Source organism: Ovis canadensis, chromosome 15, assembly GCF_042477335.2.
Source record: "Ovis canadensis isolate MfBH-ARS-UI-01 breed Bighorn chromosome 15, ARS-UI_OviCan_v2, whole genome shotgun sequence".
NCBI lineage: Eukaryota > Metazoa > Chordata > Mammalia > Artiodactyla > Bovidae > Ovis > Ovis canadensis.
Genome location: NC_091259.1, coordinates 62,497,018 through 62,520,488, shown reverse-complemented (window position 1 = coordinate 62,520,488; position 23,471 = coordinate 62,497,018). Strand labels below are relative to the sequence as shown.

Genomic DNA, 23,471 nt, shown 5'->3' with positions numbered 1-23,471 from the left:
CAATTATATTCTATATCGTAAGTTAAAGGTCAACTCTAAAGACAGTACAGTCAGTCCTAAAAAGGGCTAACCAATTTGGCTAAGCCCACTGCTCAGAACTTGCTGCAGCTAAGCTGTTTTGATAGCTGGGCCACAAGTTTCCTTGGCTATAATAACCTGAAAGTAACATTTATGTATTTTAAGTCTTTTTTAATCTCTTAAATACCATGAAGTGATGTTTATCAGAATTTTTTTTAAAGACACAGGCACATTCCACATAGATGATTTCATTCTCAGGGGACTTTTGTCATTATGAAGCCTTATTAAAAGAAGGTGAAGGTTCACAAGCCTTTAGGAAGAACCTTAAGTGACATTACAAACTAAATCTAAAACAACTTTCTTTTGAGGGGGGAGGCTTAGCTAGACAAAGTAATTTCCTTTTCATGAGAGTTAGTTTAGCTGTCACAGTCCAGCAAACTTTGGATAAAGTGACCATCACAACTAGTATATAAAAAATGTAGACATTGTTTCTCTCACTTTCTCTTCTAATTAGGTTCAATTTTAACGCTGAGTGCAGGGGCTTGACCTACAAGTGGTAAATGCCCAAACACCCACAAACTCATTTGCTACTAGACACTTGGAAATCTTTCATACTCTAAGGCACAGAGAAATGATATCTTTAAAAAGAAAAAAAAAAGATATCTATCCAAAACTCAGTCTATTCATTTATTCAGAGCTTATGTTCATATTATATATTTTTAAATGTTCATGAAAGTTGTTTTCAATTTACCTTACCACAACATGGAGGAGAAAAAAAAGGTCAAAACTAGTTCATGCAGATTTCTTTAAGTGATTTAAAATCTATTAAGTGATCTATCAAATTCCTCCTATTTAATTACTCTAAGCCTCAGTTTCCTCATTTGTAAAATAAGGATAATAATAAAACCATTATTGTAAAAATTAGAAAGAATAAAAAGTGCTTTGCATATAGGTAAAATCAATAAAAGCAGACATTCTTATTTGTGAAGCTAAGGCAAATGAATTTCCAAGTGCTCTATTTCAAAATTCTTTTTCTTCTGGTTTATGACAATGACTATCCAGTCCTTTGCATTGGTAAATATGTCTCAAAGACTGTAAGAATGGTGTCATATATACTTTTTCCAGCAGTGCCACATGGCTTGCAGGATCTTAGTTCCTTGACCAGGGATTGAACTCAGGGCGCGGAAGTGAAAGAGCTGAGTCCTAACCACTGGACTGTCAGGAAATTCCCACATAGATACTTTTTTAATTGCTGTTTTCCGATAACTGTTTAATTTCAAGATACAACATACAAATAGCAAAATGCTTTGTTTAAAGGCTCATTAAAAGCAAAGCCCTGTATAACCACTACTTAGTCAAGAAACAGGATGCTGGAGCCTTACAAACCCCGTGACCCCTTTCTCATCACAGCCCCTTCTTTCTCTCAGAGCTTGTCATTTTCCATGCTTTTTATATAGTTTTCATCCCTAACAATACAGTCTAATCTTACCCATTTTTGAACTATACATAAATAGAGTAACTCTGTGGAGATTCTCTTTTGTTTTGCTTCTTTTCCTCAATTCAGTTCAGTTCAGTTCAGCCACTCAGTTGCGTTCAACACTTTGCTACCCCATGGACTGCAGCACGCCAGGCCTCCCTGTCCATGGCCAACTCCCAGGGTTTACTCAAAACTCATGTCCACAGACTCAGTGATACGATCCAACCATCTCATCCTCTGTTGCCCCCTTCTCCCCCCGCCTTCAATCTTTCTCAGCATCAGGGTCTTTTCAAATGAGTCAGCTCTTCGCATCAGGTGGCCAAAGTATTGGAGTTTCAGCTTCAACATCAGTCCTTCCAATGAGTATTCAGGACCGATTTTCTTTAGGATGGACTGGTTGGATCTCCTTGCAGTCCAAGGGACTCTCAAGAGTCTTCTCCAACATCACAGTTTGAAAGCATCAATTCTTTGGTGCTGAGCTTTCTTTATAGTCCAACTCTCACATCCATACATGACTACTAGAAAAACCATAGCCTTGACTAGATAAGACTTGTGTTGGCAAAACGTTTCTGCTTTTTAATACGCTGTCTAGGTTGGTCATAACTTTTCTTCCAAGGAGTAAGCGTCTTTTAATTTCATGGCTGCAGTCACCATCTGCAGTGATTTTGGAGCCCAGAAAGATAAAGTCTTCTACTGTTTCCCATCTATTTGCCATGAAGTGATGGGATTGGATGCCATGATCTTAGTTTTCTGAATGCTGAACTTTAAGGCAACTTCTTCACTCTCCTCTTTCACTTTCACCAAGAGGCTCTTTAGTTCTTCTTCATTTTCTGCCATAAGGGTGGTGTCATCTGAATATCTGAGGTTATTGATATTTCTCCCAGCAATCTTGATTCCAGCTTGTGCTTCCTCTAGCCCAGCATTTCTCATGATATACTTTGCATATAAGTTAAATAAGCAGGGTGACAATATACAGCCTTGACATACTCCTTTTCCTATTTGGAACCAGTCTGTTGTTCTATGTCCAGTTCTAACTGTTGCTTCCTGACCTGCATGCAGATTTCTCAAGAGGCAGGTCAGGTGGTCTGGTATTCCCATCTCTTGAAGAATTTTCCACAGTTTGTTGTGACCCACACAGTCAAAGGCTTTGGCATAGCCAATAAGGCAGAAACAGATATTTTTCTGGAACTCTCTTGCTTCTTTGATGATCCAATGGATGTTGGAACTTTGATCTCTGGTTCCTCTGCCTTTTCTAAAACCAGATTGAACATCTGGAAGTTCACAGTTCAAGTATTCCTGAAGCCTGGCTTGGAGAATTTTGAGCATTACTAGCGTGTGAGATTGGAGAAGGCAACGGCACCCCACTCCAGTACTCTTGCCTGGAAAATCCCATGGATGGAGGAGCCTGGTGGGCTGCAGTCCATGGGGTCGCTAAGAGTCAGACACGACTGAGTGACTTCCCTTTCACTTTTCACTCTCATGCATTGGAGAAGGAAATGGCAACCCACTCTAGTGTTCTTGCCTGGAGAATCCCAGGGACGGGGGAGCCTGGTGGGCTGCCATCTATGGGGTCGCACAGAGTCGGACACGACTGAAGCAATGCAGCAGCAGCAGCGTGAGATGAGTGCAACTGTGCAGTTGTTTGAGCATTCTTTGGCATTGCTTTTCTTTAGGACTGGAATGTAAACTGACCTTTTCCAGTCCTATGGCTACTGCTGAGTTTTCCAAATTTGCTGGTATACTGAGTGCAGCATTTTTACAGCATCATCTTTTATGATGTGAAATAGCACAACTGGAATTCTATCAGCTCCACTAGCTCTGTTCATAGTCATGCTTCCTAAGGCCCACTTGACTTCACATTCCAGGATGTCTGGCTCTAGGCTGGTGATAACATCACTGTGATTATCTGAGTTGTGAATATCTTTTTTGTATAGTTCTTTTGTGTATTCTTGCCACCTCTTCTTAATATCTTCTGCTTCTGTTAGGTCCATACCATTTCTGTCCTTTATTGAGCCCATCTTTGCATGAAATGTTCCCTTGGTATCTCTAATTTTCTTGTAGAGATCTCTAGTCTTTCGCATTCTATTGTTTTCTTCTATTTCTTTGCATTGATCACTAAGGAAGGCTTTCTTATCTCTCCTTGCTATTCTTTGGAACTCTGCATTCAAATGCAGAGTTTTCTCCTTCGCTTTTCGCTTCTCTTCTTTTCACAGCTATTTGTAAGGCCTCCTCAGACAGTTATTTTGCCTTTTTGCATTTCTTTTTCTTGGGGATGGTCTTGATCCCTATCTCCTGTACAATGTCACAAACCTCCATCCATAGTTCATCAGGCACTCTGTCTATTAGACCTAATCCCTTGAATCTATTTCTCATTTCCACTGTATAATGGTAAAGATTTGATTTAGGTCATACCTGAATGGTCTGGTGGTTTTCCCTACTTTCTTCAATTTACATCTGAATTTGGCAAGGAGTTCATGATCTGAGCCACAGTCAGCTCCCAGTCTTGTTTTTGCTGACTAGATAGAGCTTCTTCATCTTTGGCTGCAAAGAATATAATCAATCTGATTTCAGTGTTGGCCATCTGGTAATGTCCATGTGTAGAGTTTTCTCTTGTGTTGCTGGAAGAGGGTATTTGCTATGACAAATGCGTTCTCTTGGCAAAACTCTATTAGCTTTTGCCCTGCTTCATTCCATACTCCAAGGCCAAATTTGCCTGTTACTCCAGGTGTTTCTTGACTTCCTACTTTTGCATTCTAGTCCCCTATTGCCGGGGTCCAGCCCCGGTGGATCCAGGGAATTCGAAGGGTGGACGGCGTTGGCGTGGAAAGACTTGTTTATTGATTGATATAAGATTAGATTAAGAAACTATAGTGTAGTAGGAAGATTAAGTGGAGGAAGAGGGCTGAATAGCTTGGTTTACGCGAAAGACCAATAAAATTCCAAACAAGGAATTCGCACCATCTATGCTGGGCCACCGGCGCTCACTTGAATATCTAAGGGTGCCTCACCTTAGGCTCCCTTTTGCGTGGGTCTTAACAGCCAGGGCAAGTAAGTAGACTTGGCGGGCCTCCGTGCCCCAGGTGGAGATTTAGCCTGAAATTAAAGTAAAGAGTGGAGGGAGGGAAAGGGAGAGAAGGAGAGAGAGAGAGAGAGACACGGGGGGAGCCAGATTCCCAAGAAACCAGGCCGAGAGACTAGTCCGAGAAGCTGGTCCGAGAAACTGGTCCCATCCTTTATTGTTCAGAAGGCCTTTTATACTTTTGATAAAACATGGAGATCAATGGGTAACACAAAATTATGTAGTGTTTGCAACCCAGACTCTTTCTGTATATCATTTTGTATACAAAAGGTCTCAGGTGGTTTCCATTATCTTCTGGCCAAAAGGCTTGTTAACACTTTTTGGCTTTCTTCCTTAATGAATGTTAATTTTGTTTCCCCTGAAGTGTTTTTCTTTAATCTACGTCTCCTTAAAGCATTAAAGTTACATCTCTATAGAACAAAGGTGCAGTGGGTTATAACAAAGAAGGTACTTAACTCAAAGAGCTAATGTTGCTAATACAAGGTCTACTACTTGTTTCTCTATATACCAACTATATCTAAAAATAAAGGATATGAAAATTTGGCAGCAAGTATTGGCTCAACAAATGAAACCTTTAATCAGTCCTATTCTAAAGATTTTGACTCCTCGGAAGCCCCTACATTCCTAGGATGTTTTAAGCTTCCCGTGCCTCCTGCGGTCAGGAGGCCTCAAACAATCACACTTGCAGCTGTATGAGTCCTGCAGGCAGGCTAGAAAGCCATCAGAGGGGTTTTTGGATTGAAACACTCTTTCAAATGCAGAAGACTAAAGCCCTGAATTGACTTTTTCCAAAGAATGTCAGAAGGGTGGAAAAGCAGAGCACAAAAACCGGCAGATTTTTGTTGGGGTACATGCTTAGGAATTTCCAGAGGGGTCCCTGAAGTCTGAGCACGCCTTGCGTATGTCAGCTTCCTTCCTCATGACCTTGTCACGGCGGGATTCCTCACACTGGCTTCCGGCACCCTATAATGAAAAGGACATCTTTTTTGGGTGTTACTTGTGGAAGGTCTTGTAGGTCTTCATAGAACCGTTCAACTTCAGCTTCTTCAGCATTACTGGTCAGGGCATAGACTTGGATTACCATGATATTGAATGGTTTGCCTTGGAAATGAATAGAGATTATTCTGTCATTTTTGAGACTCTCATGAAAGTACTGCATTTCAGACTCTTTTGTTGACTATGATGGCTACTCCATTTCTTCTAAGGGATTCTTGCCCACAGTAGTAGATATAACAGTCATCTGGGTTAAATTCACCCATTCCGGTCCATTTTAGGTTGCTGATTCCTAAAATGTCGACGTTCACTCTTGCCATCTCCTGTTTGATGACTTCCAATTTGCCTTGATTCATGGATCTAACATTCCAGGTTCCTATGCGGTATTGCTCTTTACAGTATTGGACCTTGCTTCCATCACCAGTCACATCCACAACTGGGTGCTGTTCATTCTTTCTGCAGTTATTTCTCCACTCATCTCCAGTAGCATATTGGGCACTTACTGACCTGGGAAGTCCGTCTTTCAGTGTCTTATCTTTTTGCCTTTTCATACTGTTCATGGGGTTCTCTCAACATTAGGTTTGTGAAATTCATCCTTATTACTGCATATAATCATGGTTTCAAGCCTGCACAGTATTCCATCACAGAAATATATCATGATTAAGGGTAAACATATCGCTGACAGGTTTTCAACTCGTTTCCAGTCTTCAGCTGTTATGAACAGTGATGTCAAAAACATTCTCATATGTATATCTGCAGTTTCACTGGAAAATGCCAAAGTGTTTTCTAAAATAATTTTATCAGTTTACACTCTCATCACCTCTACCTAACTAATTTATTGTGCCTTTTTTTTTTAAAAATCATGCATGTGCTCAAAACAAGATTGGGAGGAATCAAAGAATTTCCAGACAAAAATGAAGAGGTTATTTATTTCAACTTCCTTATTTTATTAATAAAATAATCTAGAGCTTATAAAGATTAAGGGACTTGCCTAATATAACTGGGAGGCAATTCTTTGCTTTGAGGTTAGTGTACTAGAGCTCTTCCTAAGACACTAAGCTGCCTTGCAAAGCAGTCTGGAAAGAAAGAGATACAACCATCATCTATACATGTGAAGACAGTGGGGACACAAAAATGTTTTGAAGCTGTTTAGAAAAACAAGTCAGAAACAATGTTCTGTTGAGTCTTGTGAGCCTCATTATATAAATAAGAACACTGAGGGTGAAATCTTAGACTACCATGATTATCAAATAGCAACACTCCCATAAGATGAGCATGTAACACAATTTTAGCCTATATCTGGGCAGTTTTCTTACCCCTACAGAAAGGGTAAATGTTTGGTGTCTTTAAAATTTTTATTTTAATAATTATAATTGTATAATATGTATTCAACTCTCTATCCTCCTTTCTTCACTAATAACAAATGAATCCTTTGGTATTATCTAATCTTCATAAAACTTTTAATGACTATGAATGTTCCTCAGTTTATCTAACTTACCCCTAGACCGTCGTTTTCAGTATGATAAATGTCTTTTAACTGTTTCCAGGAAGTTAGAATTCTTTCCTTATGATAGAGTTCCTAAGAAGAAATTCTTAAAGTTGAAAATTCTTACTAACTCTACTTCAGAGAAGAAATTGTGAGGATCAATTATGAGCTGCTTGTGTGAAAGCCCTTTGGAAAACTACAAAGCACTACTCAAATATATGGTGATATTATCGTTATTATTATAAATTCATCTTGTACTTGACTTATATTGACCCATTTTTTATATGGCATGGTACTCCGTAAATCTCTGCTTATTTTCTATAAACAAAATTGCCAACATATACCGCTTGTAAATTATACCTTAGAGAATCTTAAAATCTTTCTGATCATGTTCGGCTAAGTCAAAAAGCTTGAAAGTGAAAGTGAAGTCGCTCAGTCTTGTCTTTGCGACCCTTTGCGACCCCATGACTGTAGCCTATCAGGCTCCTCCGTCCGTGGGATTCTCCAGGCAAGAGTACTGGAGTGGGTTGCCATTTCCTTCTCCAGGAGATCTTCCCAACACAGGGATCGAACCTGGGTCTCCCGCACTGCAGGCAGATGCTTTACCATCTGAGCCACCAGGGCTATATGAAAAAAAAAGCTTGAAGGTGATGATTAAAAGAAAAAAACCAACAACAACTATTTCCCAAAGAACTTTACACATTTATCTAGTGTAATACAGCAACAGGATGTACACATCTACACACACAGCTACTACCCTATTAGTGTGATACACTGTAATGTTACCCTGGCTAAGAGGGTAAACCAGGTTTAAGAATAGAGTCCTATTCACCCTTACCTCCTCAATGCCCAACCCAGCACCTGATACAGTCTAAGTGATCAACCAGCAATGCTTGGAGCCACAGAAACACCAAGAGAGGAAATAGAAGTCATTATACCAGTCACGGGACTCATGAAAGAAAAGAAGTACGTTAGAGCAGATGAAAAGTGCCAAGGAGAGGAACATAGTGAAGAAATGAGTTAGACAGCAGGAGTTGGGATTTTAGATGCTTCTTCTAAAAGCTGTCTTCAGTCCAGCCTTTGTCCTAACTGCCATAGATTGCTTTTTATACAACAGGGGAACTGACACTCCTAGAGAGGACTGGGGGAAGAAAGAAGGTTAAAACAGAGAAAAACTGACACAAATTTGTGACTCAGTGAATTCTTCACCCTCACTTGCAAGGCCTATGTGTTATTTTCTTATATTATTTTGGGAGTTCTACAGTCCACCCATAATTTTTTTAGAAGGCATATTTATCAAAAAGTACTGGTTATTCACCAAAGAACTTTAAACCTCAAATATATATATATTTATATGAAATATATATATTTATCAGTTCAGTTCAGTTCAGTCGCTCAGTCGTGTCCGACTCTTTGCGACCCCATGAATCGCAGCACGCCAGGCCTCCTTGTCCATCACCAACTCCTGGAGTTCACTCAGATTCACATCCACCGAGTCAGTGATGCCATCCAGCCATCTCATCCTCTGACGTCCCCTTCTCCTTCTGCCCCCAATCCCTCCCAGCATCAAAATTTGGCCAAAAAGTTCATTTGGGTTTCCTGTACCCATCTTATGGGAAAACCCCAATTTTTTGACCAACCCAGTATTTAAAAAGATACATGAAATGACTGAACGTAACATTCACTAATAATCAGAGCTACAGATAAAAGCAGAGATATTATGTTTCTTCTCATATTAAATAAGATTAAAACAAACAACATTGCCAAGAGGATAAAAAACAGATATCAAACTTTAAAATTTATGTATTCTTTGACCTAGTAATTTGATATTTATCTTAAGGGAATAACTGAACACAGGTATAACTATCTAAGAAGACAGATGCTTCTCTCACCATCATGTGGTTCATGACAGGCAAATCTTGGAAATCTACTGCTAATGTCCACAAACAGTACAGTGTGGACAAGATCTTATACAACTGTATTCATCAATATGAAACTATCTTCACAATATACTGAACGAAAAAAGTAAGCCATACAACAGAATGCACAATGTGAAACTGTTTATATAAATTTTACCTGTTTCATTTAGGCATGTATATTTGCATAGATGTTTGGAAAGCTGATCACCAAGAAACTACAATGTTTATCTCTGAGTAATAGAATCCAAAGTGGTTTAAATTTTTTCCTTAATATTTTTCTGTATTTTAAAAATAAATCCATAGATTCATGAGACTGAATCATTTGCATGATTTGAAAAGTTACTTCTATTTTGGGAAAAAAAAAAAAGGAAAAGTATTGCCTTAAGTTGAAACAACTAAAAGCTCAATACACTGAGAGTGAACAAATTATCTGAATTTTCCTTTCCTATAGCAGTATTCTCACTGATGCAGCTAAAAACGCAACTCCCCTACCCTTTCACTTTTTAACTTTCACTTCTTCACTTCATTTCATATTTGTGGAACCTGGAATTTCTTGATCACAAGGATTACACGGCATTTTGCATTTTATTTATTTTGCAAGCACTTTTTTTTTTTTTTTTTTTACTACTTACTCTGTTTCAGGCACTATTTTAAATGTGTTCCAGGCACTATTATAAATGCTTTAAAAATATCATTTAATCCTTATAACAACTCTAAGAGATGGGAATTATAATTGTAGGTATTATTATCCCTATTTTATAGATAAAGACACTGAAACACAGAGAGATTAAGTAACTTATCTAAAATCATATAGCTAAAGTGATAAATGGGCATTTGAACTTTGTAATCTAAATCCATAGTACTTGCTCTTAAGTATTCTTAAATATTCAAATAAGCTGCATTTTATTCATTTTGTTCTAGGATTTTGACCTTTCCCTTGATAAATTTACACTAATTAGGATACTAATTTTATCCTCCCTGGAAACCCAAATCAGCATATTTTAAAATGCTTTTCTCTATTAGATACCAAAATTTACATATAACAATTTTTTGAAGTTCATTTCTTTAAAAAGCTTAAACCTAAGCTACGCTGGTCTTTTTGATGCCAACTAAAATCAGACCAAATTCACTTTTCATATATATTATTTCTCGTAATTCATTTCATGAGGCTTAGCCATAAAAAAATAGTTAGAATTTATATTCTACCTTCTCTGAACTAAGCATTATGTATTTCATTTCAACTGAAGTGCATTCTTTAAATATTTTTCTCCCAGCAACAAATGTCACTCATAGTGGTGTCTTGGAAAAGGCTCACATCATTACTGAATAAGCAATCTATTTCTTTATTAAATAATTTACCTGCTTAAAATATTAAAATATGCAAAACAAGGAGCTAAAGTGAATTTTTAGAAACTAGGACAAAAGAGGAGACAGAAGGTATAAAAGATGTTAAACCAAATGAAGTGCTACACTTACACTTGGCTCTTAGGTGGCCTCAGACAAAAGGGAAGCCTGTTATTTAATGTTTCTTTCTGTCTGATAAAAGAAAGGCAGCAAGTATGATCCCCTGAACTTACAAGTCAGATGATTAGGGTCTGAATTTCTTTGCTTGCCATTCAGAGACTCAGTTTACCTAAATGTAAAATGCAGACAATAATTCTGACAATTTAGGGCTTTTTAAAAGGACGAAAGAGGTAATATAAGTAAAGTAGGCTATATGAATATAAGTTAAAACTGTTTTACTTTTCACTTGGATATTTTTGGCATTGGGTTTCTAGTTTCAGTTTAAAATACAAGAAAATGTCCAACAGATGAAAAAACAAATTATTTTATCTTGTTAATTTATCACTCAGCCTCTCAAAGTACAGTGATCAAAGTCAACACATCATTAAAAATGTTTAGTAAACTGGTTAATTGTCAATATGATTCTTTAAAGAAATTAATACAAGAACATTTAACCAATCACTTGCAAGTATATAAAGGTGGTATGTGATCCCTTAAATACAGAATGGAACTTCTGAAAAATAACTATACATACTTGATACTTCAATTAAAGCTTCCATTTAAAGATAAGTCAAGATACATTTAAATATATATTTAAATACACACATATTTAAATAGAAATAAGTTCATTACCTATCAGCCTTAAGGAGGAAAGAACAATCTCCTAGTTGATGCATTCACCACTCATTCTTTCAATAAATATTTACTAAACATGCCTAGGGAGCTCACATAGACCAGTTTTAGTTCCAAGTATAACAACTGGTAACAGTATGGTGCCAGGGCTGGGGGTGGTCAATCAAAAACACCTTTCCTGTCCCCACTGGTAAGGTAACCTATTCCAGCCAGGTTGGCCTTGATACACCTTAAACAGCCTTCCTTTGCACCTCTGCCCCTCCTCCTCGCTCACTAGCCAGATGCTTCCTTCCTTGAATTTCCAGTTCAGGTGCCGTATCTTTCTACTGAAGCATTCCCCTTCTGTATCAGCCTAACAATAATGACAACACAAAGAACAAAAAATGGCAGCTACTATTTATCATGTACCCTTTTCTGTAATGACGCCTGAGCTACAAACTTAACCCTTACTGTTTCTTGTCCCTGCAACAATCCTATGGGGAGCGACCAGTCTCTACAGAGATAAGGGAATGGAGGTGCAGTGAACTATAGTACCTGCCCAGGTCCATCTGCTCAGTGGAGCGCACATCCACGTGTGCGGGGCTCTCCCTGCTGAGCCAGAACCACACCTGGACAAGAACTTCTCTGACAGGGACCACTGCATGCCTTGTATGGTTTACGTAGTGTGAGTATTTTTCCTTCCTGAATATAAACATCTTGGGGATAAAATCAGCCTCTCATAGGCTTTGCACAGCTCACTCAGATATTTTATGGATATTACATACATAACACGAAAATGTGATGGTTCTACTATTAAAAAGAAACAAAGCCCACCAAGGAACACTTAGGAGTAGAGTTCATCATTATCATCTTTCAAACTGAGGATCTGACTGAAAATCTGCTTTGTCCACAGCAGGATGAAGCTTAAGTCTGAAGTGATTTACATGAAACAGTGTCAAGCCCACGGAAAATCTTAAGAGATAGGATTTCTGTCACAATAAAGTGTTTTAATATCTACCTTACTGTATCTATTATAACTGAAAACATCAAAACACCTTTAAGTGCTAATATGGTAACTTAATATTTAAGAAAAACAAGGAAGAACAAATATCCAAGATTAGAGGAACGGTTAGATGAATTATATATTATTATATGCACTCTATGCACACAAATGAAATATTACATATTAAAAATACTGACTTAGCGTTTAATGGTTTGGGAAAATGCATGTGTCAACAAAAGAAAAAGATGTTGAGCACTATATATAATGTTATCCCAACTATAAAGGAAAAGACAAAAAAGTGTGAAATATCAGAAGGTACATGTAGGCTGTAGACTATTTTAAAAATTCTGCTTTTCTATCTTCTTTCGTACTTTAAAAAATGTCTACAATTGAAATGTATTATTTTTGAAAATATCTTTTAAAGAAAAAAGATATGGTATCATTAGCATAAGGACAGACATATAGATTAATGGAATAGAATTTAGAGTTCAGATATAAGTCCTTATAATTAATTAATTTTAACAAAGGTGCCAAGATAATTCAATGGGTACGAGTAGTCTTTTCAACAAAATTTTCTGGGCTAAATGAATATCCACACGAAAAAGAATGAAGTTAGACCCCTTCCTTACACTATACAAAAAAATAATTCAAGATGGACCACAGACCTAAATGCACAAGCTGAAACAACACAGTAGAAAACCTGAAAGTACCTGAGCTAAGGTTTCTTGGAAATGACATCAAAAGCACAAGCAAGAAAAGAAAAAGTAGATAAAACTGGACTACACTGAAACTAAAGACGTCTGTATTTCAACAGACACTATCAAGAGAGTGAAAAAGACAACCTGCAGAATGGAAGAAAATAGTTGCAAATCATACATGAGAAGGGACTTTTATTTAAATTATATAAAGATCTCTTAAACTCAAGAATAAAGACAAATTACCCAATTTAAAAATGGGCAAAGGGTTTAAACAGACATGTCTCCAAAGAAGATATACTAATGTCTGATGAGCACGTGAAAAGATGCTCAACATCATTAGCCTTTAGGGAAATTCAAATCAAAAACAATGAGATACCACTTTATACCTAGTAGAAGGCTGTAATAAAAATGACAGAAATTGGAATTTTAATACATCGACGGTGGATATGTAAAATGATGTAATTGCTTTTAGCACACAGTCTAGCATTTACTCAAAATGTTAAACATAGTTAGCATATGGCTCAGCAACTCCACTCAAAACATGTCCCTACAGAAAACTTGTACATGCATGCTCATAGTAGCATTATTTATAATAGCTCCGAAGTACAAATAATCCAAATGTCTATCAACTGATGAACGGATGAATAAAATGTGGTATATCCATATACATCTTTGAATTGCCAAAATGATTTGTTAATAAAAAGCAAAGACTGATGCATGCTACAATATGGATGAACTGTAAACCTATCCTGAGGGAAGGAAACCAGTCACAAAGACCACATATTGTATTCTATTCCATGAAATGTTCAGAAGAGACACAGAAGTAGAATGGGGGCTGCCTAGGGTTGGAAGTCTTACAGGAACAGGGTGTGACTCCAAATGAGTACAGGGTTTCTCTATGGGCAACGAAAATATTCTAAAACTGACTGCGGTGATAGTTGCATAATTAGTTGAATTAAAAAAAAACACTGAATTGTATTTTAAATGGGTCAGTTGTATGGTTTGTGAATTGTATCTCAGTAAATTGTCGTTGTTTATTTTGTAAGATATAGGACTTAAAAAGTTTCTACTCTGTTACTGGCAATTTTGTAGGCAGTGGTGGGGGTGGTGGGGGGTGGGGTGGAATTTTGACTATTAAAATATTCTTGGAATTTAAATTCTTGATTCCAAGAAGAATTAAGAAAATAGAAATGCATTGTCTCCTCATGTGTAATATACACTGATCTGTATGTTAAAGAAATAGACGTGAATTTAAGCCGCTGGGTAAACTGGCACTGATCCCTTCTAAATAGCTCTGCACTGTGGGCCCCATGAGTAGCCAGGTCTTACAGAAAGACTATGTCCCTGGCAGAACAGAAATTTCCAGCTGTTTTTGGAAGGAGAAGCTACTTTTACTTTCTATGAAGTCTTAAAGTAAACTGAGAAAAAAGAGAGGTAACAGGATAGAAAGAAGAGAGGTCATGAAATCTCCAGGATCTAGTCCCAGTTCTACTGAATTCCTGATCTCAGGGGCTTATACGTAAAAGGCAGATAATTGCCCATGCCTTAATCACCTCATAGATTCTTATAAGGCCCACATTAAAAAGGAAAAAAGAAGCAACAAAGTGGGCTATTGTTAGATCTGTCCTCAGAAGATTTGATCTAGAATTCTGTTTGCCAGTTTCTTGAAGATAGACCTGGTCAACGTACTTCTGAGTATGAAATGAGAATCACAGGTTTAAGTATACCAAATGCCACTGAAATCAATACAGGTGTATATCATGGTTAGTATTTGTAAACTACACCCACAAAATGTTACTCTTAAGTTTCCTTGGACATTCAAGAAAGAAGAGAAGAAGCCTGGCTTTCAGTTCAGTTCAGTTCAGTCGCTCAGTCGTGTCCGACTCTTTACGATCCCATGAATCGCAGCACACCAGGCCTCCCTGTCCATCACCAACTCCCGGAATTCACTCACACTCACGTCCATCGAGTCGGTGATGCCACCCAGCCATCTCATCCTCTGTCGTCCCCTTTCCTTCCTGCCCCCAATCCCTCCCAGTGTGAGTCTTTTCCAGGCTTTAAGAAAACCCAAAAGCAAGAGCAACAGAGGAGAATCCACTAATAGCTGCTGATCTGATGACTTGTACTGCACATATTACTGGAATTCCAAATTTGAGGTCTCTTATATAATGTTTCCACATTTGGAGAATTGACACATGTGTCTTGGTTTATCAGACTATGAGCAATTGAGATTTCTGGGACAGTGGTTCTCAACATTTTTGGTCTCAAGACCCCTTTACTCTCTTAAAATTGAGGACTTCCAAAAGCTTTTGTTTAAATAGGTCCATATGCAAATATTTACCATATTAACAGTTAAAATTGAAAAAGCATTTAAATATTTATTAATTCACTTTATTAAAAGAAATCTATTATTTGTTAATATAAATAACACTTTTAATGAAAAACAAGCATATTTTCAAAGAAAGAAATTTAGTTAGATCAGTGACATCATGTTACATTTTTGTGAGTCTCTTGCAATGCCTGCCTTAACAGAAGACAGCTGGATTCTCATCTTCTATTCTGCATTCATTTTGCTACCACATGTTGTTTCATGAGAAAATGTAATTTGGCAAGAAAGGAGAATTTTAATAGCCTTTTTCAGACAACTGTAGATATTCTTCTCTGATACTATCTCCATACTTAACAAGTAGTAGTTTTTTAAAGGTTAGTAGCAACATAGAATCTGAAGCCTTATCAATATACTTTTTGCATCTGTTAAACAAAATCCATTAGGCTTTTTGCCCTGTGAAGAGATCTTTACCTGTACATGACTTCAGAGCAACATACACTGGTCATTTTGAAAATACTGGCTCATTGACTTATATAGATTTTCAAAGCTTATACATTTATTACAAAATATTTCAAAATCTCATCTGTTGAGTATCACTACCAACTTCACTAAAAACATCTTTAAGAAATGGGAAGCTGTCAATGTCATGGTGGCAAATGCAAGTTTCCCAATATACTATTTTCATTCAAAATCTTGAATTTCATCATCAGTTAATTTCCTTTGAAACGCTCACCTCATTCATTTTTGAAAACAATGTCTACCAAATACCTAAGTCTGTACAGTTGGCTGTTTATTAGACAATCTTTCAAAATGTTGCTCCATGAAAAAAATCAGCTAGTTTAGTTAGCAACTCAATTGTACAAGTGCTTTATGCCTATTTCCCTTTCTATCACACAGAATATTTTTAAAATATGTACTCAAGGGTCAACATTTAATACAATAAAACTTTTACTGCTTTATCAAGGATATTCTTGACATTACTCCTTCAACTATTTCTTTATTTTGTATTGGGAATTTGTGTCTTCATTTGATCACTCACATTAGCATATAAATATGCCTTGATATTTCCCATCTTAAAAAAAGAAAACACACCAAAAAGGTTCCACATCCCTCCAAAGCCAAATTAAAAAAAAAAAGAAGAAAATAAAAAAATCTCCCTTTAACATACAATCTTTTCCAATTATGAACTCATCTGTCTATCTCACTTCAAAAAAATACCTCAGAAGGGCTTTCTACAATCAAGGTCACTTCCTCACTTCCTATTCACTCTTCTACTCCTCTGCTGAAACTGCTCTTTTCAAAGACTTCTATGTTCCAAAGTCCACTGGATACTTCATCTCATAGGAGGATTTCATATAGATGATTCCTCTTTCTTTCCAGAAATTCTCTTAGTTACCAAATTATTACTTTCTCCTGGTTTTCCCTCTATCCAACTGGCCATTCCTCTCAGTCTTTGCTGGCTCATCTTCCTCTGAACTTCTAAACCAGAATTCCCAGGGCTAAATCCCACTGTATGCTTCTGCCTGTATCTGTCTCTCTCTCTGGAGCTAGCGTTGCACTCTCTTCCTGGTTGATCACACTGGTACCATGAATTTAGATGTCACCTTTATATTGATGATGACCAAATCTGTACCTCTGGTACTGACTCCCACCCTAAGTTCCAGACTCATATATCCTGTTGCTTACTTCAAGACTCTACTTGGTTTTCTAAAAGGCAACTCAAGTTTAACATTTCCAAAGCAGAACTTTTGGTTCTACCAAACCCTGACTCCTGGACCCTTCTCCATCTCAATAAACAGCATTTTCATAATCTAGCTGGTCACATATAAAACCCAGGAGTCATTTTCAATTACTCCTTTTCTCCAGTCTCCCACATTTAATCCATTAGTTCATCTCCCATAATATATTGGGATATATAATATTATATTAGTTTCAGGTATATAACACAGTGATTCAGTATATGTATATATTGTGAAATGATCATGACAATAAGTCAACATCCATCATCACACATAGTAGCAAACTTTTTTTTTCCTGTGGTAAAAATTGTTAAGATATGCCCTCCCAACAACTTTTAAATATACAATATGGTATTAACTGTAGTCAACATGCTACATTATACATTACATCTCCAGGACTGACTGACTTTATAACTGGAAGTTGGTAGCTTTTGACAACCTTCACCCAGTTCTGCCACCTCCTACCCTCACCTGTGACAATCACCACATAATATGTTCTTTTTCCCTATGAGCTTGGGCTTTTTTTGTTGTTTTGTTGTTAATTCAGATTTCACGTACAAGTGGGATCATATGCTATTTACTTCATTTAGCATAATACCCTCAAGGTCAATCCATGTTGTTGCAAATGGAAGGATTTCCTTTTTTTCATAGCTGAATATTCTAGTGTGTGCGTGTGTGAATGTGTGTACACATACCACATTTTATCTGGTCATCCACTGATGGACACAAGTAATTTCCATGTCTTATTTTAAATGGAGAAGGGCATGGCAACCCATTCCAGTATTCTTGCCTGGAGAATCCCATGGGCAGAGGAGCTATTTTAAATAATGCTGCAATAAACATGAGGGGGTGTAGGTATCTTTTCAAGTTAGTGTTTTCATTTACTTTGGACAAATACCCCAAAGTGGAAATGTTGGGTCAAGTGCTATCCTTTTCACTGTACAGGGTGATGACAAGGGTCACTTGAATAATTAATATATGTATGTATATTATAGACTGTAAAGCTCTCCAAAAAATATTATAATTTTTGATTTACTATTCTGGGAACTAAAAGCAAACTACTGTGCTATACACAAATACTAATATAATGTCCTTATAAACTTACTGACAATTATGGCAGGAGCTGGTTTCTTAAACCATGTTAATTACACTGTACCTCAATTTTGCCAGGTCCATTTCTACAGTGTTACAGGCTGAAGAGGGAACACTATTTCCAACCAAAGGGGCTGGCACTTGAAAAAAATTAGTAAATGGTGTTAAAAACAAGGCACTTTGCTTTATTCACTTTTAATACCAGCCCTGCACACACACACACCCCTTTAGACAGCAGTGACAGGAAGAGGGCAGGCAGGCCTTACCAACCCTCTCAGCTCTTCAAACAACACTTGAGGATTTCTACTTGAAGGCCTGTCTTTCTAAGCCTGGGCTTTCAAAACTTGGGCTGGACTGATCCCAAATACTGAAGTAACAAATATTACTAAATTCTGTCATTTCCTCTACCAAAAAAAGTGATTTTACTACTACTTCTGGTTGTGATGAAAGGTCCTATTGACTATTCAAACCCTCAACCAAGTTATGGATGCAGTATTAAATGACTTCATTCCTTTTTCTCTGGCACTTTAACACATGCCAGTGCTTTCATCCACCTCCACTAACGTGGCTTATAAATTACTGAGGTGGGGTCATTTTAATAGTATGATTTGTTCACATCTCTAGAGATGGGGTATAAGTGAGACTGGCTGAGAAGACAAACTCCCCTTTGACAACATGTATTGGTGTATGTATATATATGTGTGTGTGTGTGTGTGTGTGTGTGTATAATTAACCTTCACAAGTTGGAAGTATCTTATTAATATAATACCTGGTTATGAGCCATAATAATTATGGTTCTGTGAATTCTTATAAGCTGAAATGCAAGGAAGTGTTGGTAGTAAGGCTAAAGACAAAATGGCGTTAACGTGAAAAAAGTTTACGGTCACAAATTTGTTGAAAGTTTCTTTCTAAACGCTCCGAAGAGGCCTCATGAATGAACTATGAAACCTAAGAAAGTCTGTTTATAAGAAGTTTATTGTCGTCTCCTTTTAAAACTGCCATAACAGTGATGAAAAAACACTAGAGAGCAAGATACTTGCTCCCTATGGAATCAGAGTGGTTAACCCATTAAACACACACACAAATGTATTACTCTCTGAATTTCAGAGTATAATGTTGCAGAAGATACAAAATTAGTAGAAATAATCCATTTTTTAAACAGAGAAATAAAACTAGCTCAGCATACTTGTGGCTTTACTTCAGTTAAGGATAAAATTAGAAGTGCTCTAAAGTGAGGCCCAAACAGTGCTGGAGCGGAGTCTGATGAAGAGGGCTGGCTGTCCCCAGCTTTCCATTGCACCTAGTCAGCCTCCCTCTTGGTCTTGTTCTCAGAGGAGGCTATTCTTAGCACCCCCTTTATACCTCACTTTGCCATTCCTGTTGGGCCTGAGAAGAATTAAGTGTGCATGTGTGTGCATGCATGCATGTGCGTGTGCACGTGTGTGTGTTTGAAGCTGGGATTTATGAGGAAATCCAGGCATTTCAGTCCTAGCCTTAATTAGGAGTAGGTTTCACCTGGAAACTTCTAAAACTGACTCAGGCCTTACGTGTTTAAAGCAAGAAACAGAAAATAGGGCAAAGAGAGAAGAACCTCTGAACTTGGATCAGAACTTAATTCTACTAAATGAGGACAACCTTCCTGACATCCTGACTCCCAGACTCTGGACCCCAGTGTCCACATGCTCTTTTCACCTTGGCTGACTTCACTGGAGGTGCTCTCTAATTTACTTAGATCTCTTCTCCCTTAACGCATCCTTAGTCTGGCCACTGCTTGACAGTTTTCATCTAAGCACTACCTTCTCTATGGTATGACAGCTGTCATTAGTAATGTGAGCTACACAGACTTGAAATTAAGGTCCTGTTTCTTCGACTGAGATATTCTTCTGCCAAAACTGGAGGGAGGGAAAGCATCAGCTGTGGGAAGAATGGCACATGGAAAGATGAGTCATGGGCTAGAGGCTGTGAGTAAGGCTGCTCGCGCCTGGAATGAAGAACACGAGTTGGATGGCAGTAACAGTAAAAGCAATGTGAGTGTGAGGTTCTAAGCAAATGATTAATCGATGACTGAAAACTAGAAATCTGATTCAGTATTGGAAAAGTTAAGAGTCTAATAAACACCAAATTAAAAAGAACAAACAACATTAAACTGAAGTTAGATGACAGGAAGAAAGGCAAAGGTGACAACATAAGGAAGAATAATTCTAGATCCATCAGAAACGAATATGGGAATTGTTCAGTGAGTCTTTAGAATCATACAGATAAAAAGCAACTCAGTTCATAAAAATAAAAACATCATAAAACTTACTGCTTCTATATAAAAGAAAGGTCTGAGGATACAGCTGATAATGCCTTTAAATAACAGCCAAACAGTGGGATCTCTTCCATGTGACAGTCCAACTGGAAGGATGTCTGAATAAAAACAAGGCACTGAAGCTGATCTTACTCTACAATTAGAAAATTTATGGCATGTTACCTCTTGAAGTAGAGCCATGTGTGCTAAGGAAATGTGGTATATTTGTTTCAGGAAAATGCAAACCCAAGCATCTGATAGCCTTTCTATGGCATATGGAAAGATATTAAGTGAGATATGAACAGGTATGACATTGGGAGAGCCACAAAAACCCAAGATGGGCTGGAAGGACCATGTGCTTGGGCTTTTCTTTGGGGCCTTGGATAACAGGTGAGGAGACTGTCAGGGACTTGCCAAAGTCACTAAACTTTTACTCCACAAACAACTCCCTATGCAAAATGAGTTCCTAGAAGTGGTCTAAGAGAAGAAAGTTATGTGAGAAGAAAGCTATTACCAGCCAAGCTGCAGAAGCAAGAGGTTATAAACCCACACATTCAATTACAACCTATTAGCCTGGAGAATCCCAGGGACGGGGGAGCCTGGTGGGCTGCTGTCTATGGGGTCACACAGAGTCGGACATGACTGAAGTGACTTAGCAGCAGCAGCAAGTAACAACTCAGTAAAGGGTTTCTGAGTTTAGCAAGAGGAATCCTATTTGTACCCACTGTTTCTCTGTAGTATTTATAATGGCACAGAAAAATACTGTGGCCAAAAACGAACTCTCTATTATCATTGTAACAAGTTAAATAAAAGAGTACACTGTAGAACTTATTCATAAAGAGGGTTAGCAATCCAAGAAAGCAGGCTGCCATGTGCCAAGTAGGAGATAAGCACAGAGGGGTTACTTACCTGTGCTATATTTTTGTTTAGAAGATACACACCGTAATCAAACTGCAACTTCTCTCCTCCTTTTGGGTATAATGGAAACCTAAAAAAGGTAAAGCAGGGTCAGAAGTTTTCCAGAACTGGAGTAAAACAGCTCCAGGTAGTTGACAAAGGTGGAAGCTTCTTGGATATAGCATAAATATCTGAAAATTTGGACTAAGCTACTTATACAGTCACTGCAACCTATTATCTTAATATCTTCATAACATTAGGCAGATCAGGATGATGGCAGTTTTGTTTCAAAGGAAGAATTGAGTAAGTCTTGCAACAAGGGACTAATAAGTAACATAGTGATCCACCAATCTCAAGGAGCTGAGGCCCCTATGTCTCATATTTATATAGTATAAACTTACCACCCTAAGATTAAGATCCTAGAATATTTTTCCTTTAACACTTTGGATCTGACATCTCAACTTCTATTAAATTAAGAAAAAAAAATCACACTTGAAAGCAATATATAAGCTTTCTGTTTCTTCTGAAATGGTTAGTGAAATCAACAGAACCAGTGAGCAAAAATTCATCAAGAATTCATTTACATTTGTATGGAGTGCTATTTGGATGTTACTTCTTCAAGGCAATGTACTCATACCATAGTGTTCTTCTAAAGCTTTCCATTTTAACCTGACTCACTGAAGCAACAAAGGCATGAGATCTATAGATCGTTATATAGGTGATGAGTTATTTTAGGGAATAAGTTTAATTCACTATTTTCCTTTTTCTCCTATAAATGAAGAAGAAAAGGTTAGCATGTATCTATGTTCTATCATATTTTTTCCTGATTCTCCAGACAAATCATACCTTTTAACCTCTGCGATAGATTTCTCTATAGACAGATCAATCACAACTTGAATGTGGTCAAGAAGAAACTTTACTGTCCTTAGTTTTGCAATATATGATTATTTTAATCTTAGAGAAATAAATAAATTACTAGATAAGTTTTAATTTCAATTGTGGTTTAACTGCCTGAGAAAAAGATACATTCCATAATGCTTGAAGGATATATTGTTTTCTAGGGAAAATAAAAGAAAGGAAACAGAATTTAAAGCCTTATATTAAATTCTCAAGTTGCTGATATCATAGTGTCCAAAAGGTAAATTTGCTGCACTATAAAATTATAGGCACTGGGGAGCAAGCCAGGTCATGAAGTGTCTTTATGTTCTACAGTGGAACACCAAATGCTTCATACACCCATCAAGAAGATGTAGCTTTGTATTTAATTGAAGCTATAAAAAAATAAAGTAGGACATATGGTTTGGCCCTAAATTGAGATGCATTCAAAATTATAGCAAAGCAAAGTCAGGATAAGTAAAGTGTAACACACCAGGCTTTTACAGGGTATTTGGGAATCATTCAAATTTGTATGGAACAGTTTGTAAAGAAACTACCTAATTGAAAGGATATACCAGCATAGGGGTATTTTGAAGAAATCTACTAGACTCCTCAAGCTCCATACTGTATAGCTGTTATTCTATAAATCACTACATATAGACCATCTGCACAGCTCTCCAAACCCACAATGTATCTCCACTTTCAAGTTATAAATGCAAAACTGTTTCAAATGTTGGAAAATAAATTGAATTAGGCATACACTGAAAACCAAACCTCTAAATCCTGAAAAATGGATGTTACAACACTGACTTTATTACTTCATAGGGATTTCTTCATAGAAAGAAAGAGCCCCAAGTTGTGCATGTACCATTAAAACAAATCTAAAGAGTGAGTAGATTCAAATAGGGAAATTTTAAGACAGATCAAATATTAGGACAGAGTTCACATCTTATATTGCTTTCAAATTCTTAAAAGGTCATGTCATGTTGAACTATCACATAGTACATGGATTTATAGACCTACTAACAAGCAATGTAGGAAAATGAAATCCATCTAAAAGGGTAAAACCTATTACCATCAGGACATAAGATACAAATCAAAGGCATTTTAATTCAATATGCATAGAGAATCTCACTAGCAAACTGCAGGTTTAGACAGGAATGTGGTCATTTAAGTACAACAAGAAAAACGCTCTTAGCACAAATAGAACTCATTTAAGGGAATATTACATGAAATAACTAGAGGAGCAACTATATATTTTCTATTATTATACCTTTACAAAAAATGCAATTAAAATGCACAATATCAAATTCTTTTTCAATTTAAATTATATTGCCAAGTTGCATAAAAAATTCACTGATTCTACATGGTAAAAATCAATGAATCAGAAAGCAGTAAGTAGATTATCTGTGAAGATGGCTAGCACTCTTTAGTACCTAGTAATTTCAGTGTGAATAAAG

The 23,471-nt window shown here is 37.1% G+C and overlaps 1 protein-coding gene across 2 annotated transcripts in view; it reads right to left on the bottom strand.

Annotated features, from left to right (window-relative positions):
• Nucleotides 1-23,471, bottom strand: part of UVRAG (UV radiation resistance associated) — a 327,753-nt gene that overhangs the window by 61,273 nt on the left and 243,009 nt on the right. For both annotated transcript variants that reach the window (XM_069553156.1, XM_069553158.1), the window contains one exon: nt 21,148-21,226. In XM_069553156.1, coding sequence (XP_069409257.1) covers nt 21,148-21,226 — 79 coding nt within the window. The remainder of the gene's footprint in view (nt 1-21,147; nt 21,227-23,471) is intronic.